Source organism: Bolinopsis microptera, chromosome 4 (genome assembly GCF_026151205.1).
Source record: "Bolinopsis microptera isolate Bmic1 chromosome 4, MBARI_Bmic_1.0, whole genome shotgun sequence".
Taxonomy (NCBI): domain Eukaryota; kingdom Metazoa; phylum Ctenophora; class Tentaculata; order Lobata; family Bolinopsidae; genus Bolinopsis; species Bolinopsis microptera.
Window position 1 is genome coordinate 15,946,224 of NC_087075.1, and position 12,704 is coordinate 15,958,927.

The following is a 12,704-nucleotide window of genomic DNA, read 5'->3' on the forward strand; positions in this document are numbered from 1 at the left end:
ACTCTCTCTGCCTTCTCCGCCGTCTCTACTAACTCTCTAATCTCCTTCATGTACCACCCCAGGAACTTAACGTTTCCTCTCAAATCTGACCTATAGTGTCCGTGACCCTTACCCTCCAACATCTTTCCCTCACTCACCAACTTCACAAGCTTCCCTCTCACTCTCTCTGTCAGGTAACAACGCTGGCCTTCCATCTGAGTCTGGATGAACTTCATAATTGCCACCACGTCTTTCTTCGATCTGTCATCTCTCATCATCATCTTCATTCTTACTCTGGACACCGCCATTAACTCCTTCCCGTGCTTCATCACCTCTTCCTCTCTGAATATCTCCACTCGGATGCTGGGGTTGGCTTCTCTTTCTTCTTTCGAGAGCTTTAAATCATATCCATCTTTCCGGAACTTCTCTATTTGCCTAACGTTGTAAAAATAGGTGGGTGGAGGAGGAGCAGGCCTTTCCCTCTCGATCTCAGGGGCCAGCCTCGGCTGTCTCAGTGGTGGTTGCTCCTTGTCTTTTCTTTCCAACTCCTTTCTTTTCTCCCCGCTCCTCGGTCTCACTGCCTTATGTTTCTGCTGTTCTCCTTCTTTCCTTTCTTCTTTTACAGGGCTCAACTTCACTTCTTCTTGGATCTCAACCAACATATCCGTCTCTTCAGGGGCCTCTACCACCATCGGTTCTGCTTCACTAGCTCTCTTCTTTATCTTCAGAATTCCTCTGACTTCTTCCTCATTTTCCTTAATCAGCTGTTCAAACTTTAGCCGCTTTGTCTCCAACTCCCTCTTCTTCAGATCCTCCTGCTCTTTCTTCTCTCTTTCCAGCTCCTCTAATCTCTTCCGTCTTTCCTCTGTCTTTTCCAGCTTCTCCAGCTCCTCTCTAGAACTCTTCTGTAGCTTCTCCAGCTCTTCCACTTCTTTCTTTTGCTTCTTTAGCTTTTCCTCCTTGGTCTTTACTTCGTTCCCGCCCCTCAATATCTCTGAATATTGCAAGGTTCCGGAGCTTTCCCCCCTCCTAGGTTTCTCTTAACTCCCTGTCTTATTCTCATCTCCTCACTCTCGTTAACTATAGCCTCATCAAACTCCTCGCTCAAGCTCCATTTCCTCGGGTGCTCATCTTTCCTCCATTCTTTCTCTCCCTCCACTTCTCCTTGAGATTTCAACCTCCTCTTGTTCTTCTGTTTTACCTTCTCTATCTCTGCTGCCAATTTCAATTCTCTTCTCTGGGCTTTTTCCTCCAGCTGGCATCTTCTGCAGAGCTCCTCGTCCAGCAGCTGCCCCTCTTCATCTTTGGTTTCCTTGCAGATGAAACATCTGTATGTCATTCTGAATCGTATAAGTATTAGAGAAAAGTTACAGACAAAGCTGCAATTAACAAAAATTACAGACAAAGTTGCAATTTGTAACGAAATTACAGACAAAGTTGCAATTAGTATCAAAATTACATGACGTAGTAGTACGTGATCAGACACAGCGTACAAAACTATACATCTCCCGGGTGAGACACGGCAAAGGAATAAAACTCTCATCACGTCTCGCCCAAAAAGGCATCAAGAGTGAATCTCTACTGGATTATAAATGCTACGCCATGTAACCTCTACTCAAAATACGTAGGTAAGAGTGCGAAAAAATAAAAATGAAGTCACCTCAACTTGACATAACCATAAAAATATGAAATTATAAAAAACATCTAGACTAAACCTTATCGGCACAAGAATATTAAAAGTCAACTAAAGGCAAATCTAGGCATCAGGAGCGATGCTCTACCGGATTTAAAGGTGACTCCCACTCTACACTCTACTCTACTCCTACAAACACAGGACAGACTGGGCCGCGCGGTGTCACGTGGTTCGCCATGTGATGTCACGTGACCCAGTGCTGGTAGGTTTTGCTTGCCCCGTTAGCGGCAGTTCTTAGAGGAGGATTGAACGGTAAGGTTGTGAAAGTTACCGCTTCCAAGAACAGTGTAGCGTGGCCTTCGAGTCGCTAGTCTTGGTTTATTGATCATATAGTAATTTATTGCCCTTCGTGACTTATTGTTCGAATACCCTGTTTCCTTTGTTCTTACCTAACTTAGGACTCGATCAAGTCATTCGATCATATTTAAAGTCATACGGCACTCAGTAGCCAGTAAGAGCTAAAGTGAAATTGCAGAGCTTGAGAGCTAGAGATTTGCAGGTATTCGTGTACGAGACTTCGATATCGTACCCGTATATTTCTTTAAGTACCGTGTGCGATACTTCAATATCGTGCCCGTGTATTTCTTAAGTACTGTGTACGACACTTCTCTATCGTACCCTTGTACATTTTAATTACCCTTGTACGCCACTTCGTTACCGTACCTTTGTGAGCAGGCAATGTTGACCATTGGTACGCCCCGGGAGGACTGTTCTGGTGCCAACCTTATTTTACACTATATAGCTTTAAATCCTCTAACATGCACTTTTTGTGGATCCTACCTGTCACCAAGATGCAGTTAGGTCAAACCAGTTAGACAGAGTTAGGACTAAATTAGACCTAAATTAGGCCTAAATTAGGCGTTAGGCCTAACTGCATCTTGGTATTACAGTTACTGTTAGGCATAACGCCTAATTTAGGCCTAATTTAAGCTTAACTCTGAGTTAGGTCTTAGCCCCAGTTAGACCTAACCAATTAGACCTAACCAGTTAGGCCTAACCAGTTAGACCTAACGCAGAGTTAGGAGTTAGGACTAATTTAGGCTTATAACTCTGCGTAAGGTCTAACCAGTTAGACTTAGACTTAACTGCATCTTGGTGATAGTACAATATAATAATATAACAGCAGCCGAATTCTGCAAGAGTGGAAACTTTCCAATGTTGTCCCATTTTTAAGAAAGATAAAAAGAGTGAGGTTGAAAACTAAAACCAATATCTCTTACTTGTTAAGTCATGAACATTAAAAGTAAAATTCTTTCTTTGACAAACGTCCTTCTTGATCCTAGGCAGCATGGCTTTCCATAGAGCACAAGTCATGAACAACCAATGTGGTTGATTTTTGTGATAGCTTGGCATTGTCTCTGAATGAAAACATTACAAATCATGTTGTGTATTTTGATTTTGCTAAGGCCTTCGATTCTATAAATCACGATATCCTCCTTCATATTGAGCTTAAGATCTTATAAATGATAATATATGTTCATATATTATCACAGTGCTGGCAAGCACGAGCGGTGTCTTTATTGGGGGTATACTATGTACCCCCTTTACTATTGTACCCCTTTGATATTATACCCCCTTTACTATTATAACCCATTTACTATTATACCCCCTTTGGTACACGTTACAAGCCTCTTTTGTGCACGCGAAGCGTGCACTCCGGCCGAAGGCGGCAGGAGTTTTCCAGGCATTAACACTCATCGGAAGTCGTTCAGCAGATTTATTTTTAGTTCAAAACATTCTAATTTGATGTCAAAGATGACAGGAATAAAAAATAGTTATGTTGAGATTTTTAAGAAATTTGCATAAAATACTCGCCAGCACTGTTATACGAAATTCGGTAAAAAACCCAAAATCGCCATATTCAGGTGCCTTAAAAACCATGTTAAAATTGAGTTAGAGATCTGAAATTTTTCAGGGCGTCTAGACGTTGACCAAATCGACTGCAAAAAAGTTTCAGGTTTCAGGAGCATCGGGAAATGGGTTTTCTAGAAGCCCTGTTTTACGATAGATTGTCGTGATATATACATACATATTCAGGGATAGACGCTTTGCCAGTCAATTGTAACCTGTATTTAAGTGACCATAGATTCAAAAGTATAAAAGATACAGCCATTTCCGACCACAGGTCTTGCAAATAATTGTTTACACTTTAGTTTACATTGTATAAAAAAATTATTTGACGTCATAAACACCCCTTGATGACGTCATCAAGTTAACCGTTTTTAAAACTTGATTTTTGACAAAGTAATAACTTTTAAAATTAATTTTACACCATTAAGGAGTAATTTGATTCAAAATCTGAGGAAATTTTCACCTTAGATAATTGTTCAAGCATTCTGAAAATTTACCGGAAAGTTTTTCTAGCTTGCTCCTTCATAAAGATATTCGTCATTGAAGTTTGTGCTTTTTTGAAGAATTATTTTATAAAAACGTCAATTTTGCGATTTAGTATTCTCTGGTGTTGGGCCATGCCTTGGGTTGTGGAGCTCAGTTCTGCTTCTTATAGGTATAAATTGTGCATTAGGCTAGTTTTAAAGTTGAAAATCGAAAAGTTGCACACGTGGGGACACGCCCAAATTGATAGAAAATTGCTAAAATCACTGAAAATTGCTGTTTTCGTCATTTTCTGTCAACTTTAGAGTGCCGTTGTGATTACAGTTCTTCTTGAAATACTTTGAAACTTTGCATGCTTATCAAACTATATATAAAACAATTACATGCAAAAATTTACGGCGATTCAATATTGGATGCGCACGCAACGTCCGCTCAAAGTTTGCACGTGCGAAAGGTGAGAATTTTGCTCATTCGTGATTTCCAACAAATTCTGCTTTGCCACGACAGTTTAATGTCATTATACATACATGTTACATGGCGAGATCTCCATCCAAAAGGATTAGTCTGCGTCGACTGCGTCATTACTTTGTATTATACAACTTCGGCGGGTAACATTTCTCCATCCCTTTCGGTCTGCAGCTAATCTTCTCATACAATCAATCGTGAGTCCATTACGATCCAATCTCTGCTCAGCATCCTCAATGAATACATCATTTAAGCTCTTCCTAGGCCTGCCTCTTGATCTCTTCCCATGCTTGGGTTTCCATTCAAGTAAATAGTTGGGTAACCGATCTTCAGGCATTCTACTGACATGTCCAAACCAACGCAGCCGTTTTGTTGTTATTATGTCAGCAAGGGCAGTTATTGATGCCCTTCTTAAAACATCCTCATTATTTACTCGATGGAACCACCTCACTCTCAGGATTCTTCTTAAGCAGTACTGATGGAAAGACTCCAATCTTCTTGTCTGCACTTGAGTCGTGTTCCATATCTCACATCCATAGGTCAGAATGGTAAGAACAGCTGCGATGTAGATTCGCACTTTGTTGTTAATGCTTATGTTCTTATTCTTCCAAATGTTGTTGAGTTGGTTAAAAGCTCATTATATATGAATTTAATGCCAACTTGAATGAGTATTAAGTGGCATATTCAGTCAGTGATCGACCGATATGCTTCCCTAAACACAAGGAAATGTTTTTAAAGGAAAAATTTCGAAATCGTTGAAACTTCCTCCTTATTAATGAAGATATCAGTTTATATTTCGACTTTATAAAGTACCCTGACATTATAATCAAAAAGAGATGATATTTTACCAAAACCCATAATCATGGGTAGAGTGGACCGCTGCCAGTGTCTCTCTTTCCCAAACAAAAGGAAATGATATTAATTTGATTGACCGTTCTCAAATGCAAAATGATACCGAGAATGAAATCGGTCGCTCGCTTTTCCCATTCATTTACAATTGTAATAGATTAAGAAGAACTGCCCAAAGGCAGCTGTACTCGGCAATAAAGATTCAATAAACTTCAGCTTATTCAATAAGTTATAACTACCACCCTTGTCCCTTACCCCAAAATACTAGGTATCGACCCGAACGCAACCCAAAGAGATTTTTACAGCATCTGATTGATGTAATCAATCGAAACTTATTTATACAATTCGTAAGCCGTGAATGAATGGGAAAAGCGAGCGACCGATTTCATTCTTGGTATCATTTTGCATTTGAGAACGGTCAATCAAATTAATATCATTTCCTTTTGTTTGGGAAAGAGAGACACTGGCAGCGGTCCACTCTACCCATGATTATGGGTTTTGGTAAAATATAATTATAATAATTAATTGAATTTTAGCATGAATTGAATATATACCATATATAGCCACCTCTAAAGATTTTTTGGAGTTATGACCACTTCAAACAACTACTCGGACATCGAATTCGGGATGCACAACAATGCAGAGAGATACTTTTGGGCGTCTTACCATTTATTTGGCGTCCTGTCATCCCTTATTGGAGATACTCTGATCTTGATTGCATCGTTCCAGAAGGACGCCTTTAAAATTAAAAAAATCTTAGTCACAATAATCCAGCACATCGCAGTTTTTGATTTAATTTATACTATCTCTACCCTTGCTCCTGCTGCTATCTCCTTGCTAGCCAACTCGTGGGTCTTAGGAAAAACACTTTGCTATGTTAAGGTATATGTCGGCTATTTCACTTTCCCAGCTGGGATGTCCCTCATCGCAGTTCTCACTACAAGCAAGTTCCTGATACTCAAATATCCTCTCCGAGCTGCAAGTTGGTCAACAAAAAGAGCTCATCAAGTTTGCAGCTTCATTTGGGCTTATGGCCTTATCTTACCGATACTCGTCCTCGCTGTCGACAAGGATGATGTTCACTTTGACTACCGAGTCTACAGCTGTCACTACGGTTATAGCTCTGATGCCTGGAAGACATTATTACCGATATTTGGATTTTTATTCGGTATAGTTCCAAACGTAATCATCGTCACCACTACAGTTCCTATACTGAAGTACCTAGCTGATGCAGGGAAATCTGCAAGACGAGTTGGTGGAAGTGTTCCATGGCAAGGAGCCCTCACTGTGGTCCTCACTGCTGTCATCTACTGCATCTCCACCTTACCTTACGTTGTTAACGAAATCGCCATCAAGTGCATGAAAGATCCCTCCGAGTTATTTCTTGTCCAATTCTATAAATTTTTCTATTTCTTGACGATGATAAATGTTGTGGCAAACTTTTACATATACGTTCTGACGATCAGAAGTTTCCGACAATTCCTCCTTTCCAAAACTCGTTCAGTTGTTTCGCTACTAGTCTCGTTACAAACCTCGAACATAAGATCCACAGCAGGTAAGTTACAGTTACTAAACTAACAATTATTCAACCAACTATCACTGTTACAGTTACTTGACTAACTAAAAATTACTCAACTAATTATTTATCACTATTTTATCAATTTTCAAGCAATGGACCCAGTACTCACAGTGAGGAATCCTGATCAAATATATTTCCAGCAGGTGACAACCAAGAAATAAAACCAACTGACAAGAAAAATTCACCGCCTAACCAGATGATCTCACTACAGAACTCCCGGCACATTACAGGTTTTTTAAATTACCGTTTTTATTAATTTAAGTTTGGTTATATATTTACAATACAATACAGACAGTATCTTCTAAAAATCTAATATGATACTGATAAAACGCCTGTTGAATGAGTCATGGATAGATAATATTGATAATAAAATGACATGTTATATTTAATTTTATAACTTATTCCCTGTAGATAAAGACAGCGGAGGAATAATACCTGATGAGAAGGCGCCATCTAACGAAACCTCAGTTTGAAGCATGTTCGTACGTTGATAAGGAAACTCAAGAGAATAAGTTAAATATGAACTTAAACTCCTCCGGCCACGCCGATAGCTAAATGTGGCATTTACTAGAAACTAGAACATTTATTTCTAACGGTTATTCGGAGAACGCATCCATAAATTTGTGTTGGATTTTTTGAGATAAATTGAGTGGCAAATATTCATCCTTGTCTGGTTGAGTGATTAAAGGATCAAGGATAGAATCGATTTTTGTGATCAGACTTTCAGTTTGAATACTCTTTACTGTAATTTCGAAGGGGTATCCCTTGACTTTAAGTTTAATAATTACATTTTAATTTCAGTTCGTTAACTCTTGTATTCATCACCTTCTATGTTTTTATTTTTCATTATGATTTCCTATTTGTGCACAGAAAGTTAATGCTAATGTGAATCCTAATATTTCATCTGTGCCTATTTGTGCAAATTTTAAGTAGCGATAATTATGATATTTAATTATTGAACCCGGTATCTGATCTTGATTTCTCATCTTCTAGGATTAATAAAATATTATGAATCTTTTGATTTTCGTAGATTATGTTCGTGTTCAATAAATATTAAATTTGACAACTTTGACAAAGAAGTTCGTTTCACTACTCAAATGCTCATACATTTCCAAAACTTCCAAGATGCTAAAAGTAAATATGATGTAGCGGAATGTTTATTTTATAAAGACAATAACCACTCCAAGTTAAAGCTTTGCAATGAAATAAATTTACTATTTACATCAATTCATCTCCCACAACTGTAAATATATTTTAATCTGTTATTCAGCTTTTTTAATCAAACCATTTCGCAAATTAAAATGTAATTAGATAATCTTATAATTTGGTAGATTAAGTTCCCTTCGAAGCAGTTTTAATTATTTCGATCGACAGAAATCTGAATAAAGCTTTAAAACTGGCTTGGTATAAAAAGTAACTTCTATTATTTGATAAAATATCAATTTTTAATCATTTATTGGTTCAAGAAATTCAAGGATTGTCAGTAAAATTAAACAAATAGAAATAATCCCTGAACATGTTGCGACACTTTTACTGGACAGTCGGCAGAATACAGTACCTTGACATAAACATAACTATTTGTCGCAATCCAGACCATTTGAGAAGTTTTACGTAAACGCATATTGCATTAGTAAATATTATAAAATTATGTGTCCTAAAAATGTTTTCATGCACTTAAGTAACAAGTTATAAAAATAAATTAGTTCGGTTTAAAATTAAATTAAATCTATTAAAGCAACCTGCAGAGTAATATAAAAACAGTAACGATAAAATAAATCTGACTCAAGAAAATCTAAATCAACTAAGAACTCACCAAGCATTCACATAAATAAAAAATGTTAAAGTATCTGAAGAATTGAAAGTCTTTACACATTAGTCTTCTGCTTCTTCTCCCTGGCACGCTTGTTCTGAAACCACATCAACACAGTACTGAGCTCCAGTCCAGTAACCTGACACAAAGTTCCTTTGTTTGTCCCGGTTACATATTTATTAACGTTCTGATAATAGTGCTCCAGAACTCTGATCTGTTCGTTGGAAAACTTGGTCCTTTTCCCCGCCGGATTAACGTCTGAAGCTGCTGTATTTTTCTTCTTCGACAACATCTTGCCAATAGTTTCTTTGAAACTGAAGTTAAATCGCTCTTTAGCAGAGCTATTCGTAAAGAATTCCCCTCCGGGGATATAAGGTTTACTCATCGTATCAGGGTATGGTAAATACCCTGCAGCTAAGTTGTCTGGTACTGCTTTGTTACCAGGGTTACCAAGGTACACCTCTCCTCTCTCTTTGTCCAGGGGCATGTTGACGGTATTTCGGGACAGCCCTCCCTCTCCTAGACCCCGCGCGGCGTCAAAATACCCCATATCAAGTTGAGGCATGGGCTCTTGTTTGGGTCTCATGGTTTGAAGAAAGTCTCCTCTAACGTTGTGTAGAGGTAGGTTAGCTGATCTGGGCCCTGACGGTAGTGGGGGCTGGAACCCTCTGGTAGGGGGTGGGGTGTGGAATTGGAGAGGTCTCGTATCGTTAGGGAACAGATGGGAGGGTAGGTTAGGAGGTCTCCCTCCTAAGTGAGGTGGTCTGTGGGCCGGGTGAGGCGCCTTGTGTAGCTCTGCTGGTCGCGCGGCTCGGTCCAGGTCACGTGGGCCATCAGGTGTCTGATCACGTGGGCCCTGATCACGTGGGCCCTGGTCACGTGGGCAAGTGTCTTGATAGTTCTTCTCGGAACTGTCTCTGAACTGAGTGGGAACTCTGGGTGTGGGACTGTGAGGTGATCTCTGATCCTGGACTTCTTGAGCCTTGGCATGGTGTTCGTGTTGGAGGGTTGGTCGGATTGATGACAGGGATTCTCCTCGTTCTATCACGTGGTCTGAACCAGGCAGTCTAGAACTTTCTGACTGAGGAACTGAAAGTTTGGAATGTTGTGGTATTCTAGAATGTTCCGGAAGCGGTAATCTAGCACTTTCTGGTAAGTTTGTTCTGGGATACCCCGCAGAAGTGCCGCTATCTGTTCTGTTGTAATACCCAGGGCTAGGTCCGAGAACAGCAGCTGACTGATCGAGGGAGGGCCCCATGATGGGTGTGGCGGGGTTGGGAGTCTGTGGGGGCGGTAGTCCGGTCTGGTCAGGCGCTGGGCCCACGTGACCAGTGCCCACGGGACCTGGGCTAGGGAAGTTGAAGTGTAATCTCTGGGGTTTTACATCCATACCTGCGAGAGGGAAGCTATTTAGTTTCTCAGGAAATGTTAACATTTTGAATTTTATCAACTCAAGTACAGAATTCGATACTGTCAAAGAGATTGTTCACATTAATTACGTAAGCAGGAAGTTTTGGAGGAGGAATGTTTGGAAAGCTTACTCTAGTGTTATTTCTACACAATAGCTGTGAGTAAAGTGGCATACGGAAAAGGGGTCTAAAATAGAAAAATTACAAAAGTTTAGCTTACGTAATATGTGAACGATCCCTAACCACAACAAAACCAACTCCTAGTATTCTCATTTAAAACTGTTCTTCAGCTGAAAAATGCAACTCACCTTGATTAGGTACTGGAGGTGAACTATATTGACAACTCTGATCTGGCTGGAATCTTGTCTGAGGGGAAGGGTTGAAGTTCTCTTTGTTTTCCAAATACTGGGGGTGAATGGGAGAGGTGGTGCTGTCAACGAATCTTTTCTCTGACTGGTTAAGAGGACTTGCCTGTGACGTCATCATACCACCACGTGACGTCATCATGCTAGTTCCCCCTGAAGGGAAACATGGCACGTTATTATTAGGTGGAAATATTAATAACGGATAGATTGAAACAGGCGACGAAAAACGCCGTGAATTTATTACCCAATCTAGATTAGATAACTCAACTTGTAAGTAAGTAATGAACATCAACAAGTCGAGTACCTTTTTTGTGCAGCGGGGTTACGACTGAGGTGCTCCAGGGGTAGACACCAAAAGAGAGGCACTGATTGAACAAGTGTAAGATAGCGGTCTGCATGTTCATGTTCGAAGATTTAAGAAATTCGTTCAGGACACAATCCTCGGAAACTGCTTTGCCTCTTTTAAGGGAGTTGATGCATCTAAGGAGTTCTTCGTGTGTTATGTTTTGATCGAGAGATTCAGAGAGTTCCGACTGCAAATTACTCCTAGTCATCCCGTTCTGCAGTTGCTCGATTCTAGTTTCATCGATTGAAGGTTTGCCATATAGATCTTTAAAGAATTTGCAGAAGTTTAGCATGTCAAAGACGTCAAGTTTGCTACCTTCTGTCTTCAGTTCTTTAAGTTTCTTGAATCTTGCCCAATTAATATTGTCACCTGATTCAATATCACTACACAGTTCTTTAAAGAAGGATGACTTCTTAAGTTTGATGAGTTTTCTGTGAAGACGACGTTTCTCATAGTAGCTGTTTCTAAGGTATTGGCTTGCCGGGTTTTTTTCCGTATGACTTGGCGAGACGATTCAGTTCTCGCTTGCTATTGATGCACGCAGCATCAAACCAGGGTGCTTTGGGTTTCATTCGAGCCTTTTTTCCTCGGTATTTTTGGCGCTTTTTCCTATTTTGTTTTGTATTATTATTAGGAGTCATTTTGTCGGCAACATCATTTAGAATCTTAACAATAACTTGACTTAAACGTATCACGTCTTCTTTGTTATAACATTCAGTTCCTATTATACTTTCAATTTGGTCTGCAAACTGAGGGGTATTTTGTACTGCAATATAGCGATACCGGTTCGCTTCATTTTCAGCCCCGTTCCATTTATGGGGGGTGCATCTTCCAGGGTTTCTGTTAGCGCTTCCGCGTCGGAGATAACACTTCATCTGAGAGCCTAAAGGAGAGATTTAATGTACAAGTTGAAGATAAAAACTTGCGACTAGCACGCATCTTCTGGAACCCTAAGCTTCATAAGAACCCTTACAAGGCGAGGTTCATTGCAGGTGCCCGTTTTTGCGTTACGAAACAACTTAACGTCCAAGTTAACTGTTGTCTGAAACTTTTGAGGAAATACTTCAAGAAATACTGCGAGGCAATCTACAACAACAGCGGTATAAACATGTTTTGGAGCATAGATTCCTCAAGTGAATTCCTTGAAGCTATCAAAAATAGCGATGTTTATAATATACAAGTATATGATTTTACTACTCTTTATACCAGATTAGACTTGATTGAAGTAGAGAATATGATTAATGAAGTTGTTGATTTAATATTTTCAGACCGTAATAGATATATTTGTATTTCTAAAAGAGACAGTAATACATGTTTCTTTTCCAATAAAACCTATAATTCTCATGCCTGCTTTAGTCAAGATGACCTAAAAGAGGCTGTTAAATTTATTATTTATAACACTTATGTCGTCTTCGGTGGGATTGTATTCATACAAACCAAGGGTATTCCTATGGGTGGAAATTCAAGTTCCCCTATAGCTGATCTCACTGTTGGCAAAAAGGAATTTAATTATATGAAACGTTTACTTCAGGAAAAGAAAATGGGATTAGCAAAGATATTATCCAATAATAAACGATATGTTGACGATTTATCTATTATTAACTACCTTTACTTTCATAAATTGATTAAAGATATTTATCCTAATTCATTGGAGATGGAGCGAGCTGGTTCCAATAATAAAATCATTAACTACCTTGATTTAAATATTAATATTTCCACAGAAGGACTTGAAATATCAGTGTATAACAAAACTGATGATTTTAATTTTCATGTTGTATCCCTTACATTTCCTCACAGTAACATCCCAACCGAGGTTGGCTACAACGTTTTTTCAAGTCAAGTTCTTAGATATGGTAATGTTTGCACTAGATTGGA

The 12,704-nt window shown here is 39.2% G+C and overlaps 1 protein-coding gene across 1 annotated transcript; it reads right to left on the bottom strand.

Annotated features, from left to right (window-relative positions):
* Positions 1-8,088: 8,088 nt before the first annotated feature.
* On the bottom strand, positions 8,089-10,630 carry LOC134814253 (uncharacterized). The gene is made up of 2 exons (XM_063822335.1): positions 10,427-10,630; positions 8,089-10,101 (listed from the first exon to the last, which is right to left on the bottom strand). Exons 1-2 carry the CDS (start codon positions 10,623-10,625, stop codon positions 8,765-8,767), a joined length of 1,536 nt encoding a protein of 511 aa, XP_063678405.1. The 5' UTR covers positions 10,626-10,630; the 3' UTR covers positions 8,089-8,764.
* Between the last annotated feature and the right edge of the window lie 2,074 nt (positions 10,631-12,704).

Coding starts and splice junctions, on each gene's coding strand:
- LOC134814253 (XM_063822335.1), bottom strand. CDS start 10,625: ATGATGACGTCACGTGGTGGTATGATGACGTCACAGGCAAGTCCTCTT. Junction 10,102..10,426: donor ACCTCCAGTACCTAATCAAG/GTGAGTTGCATT, acceptor TCCCTCTCGCAG/GTATGGATGTAAAACCCCAG.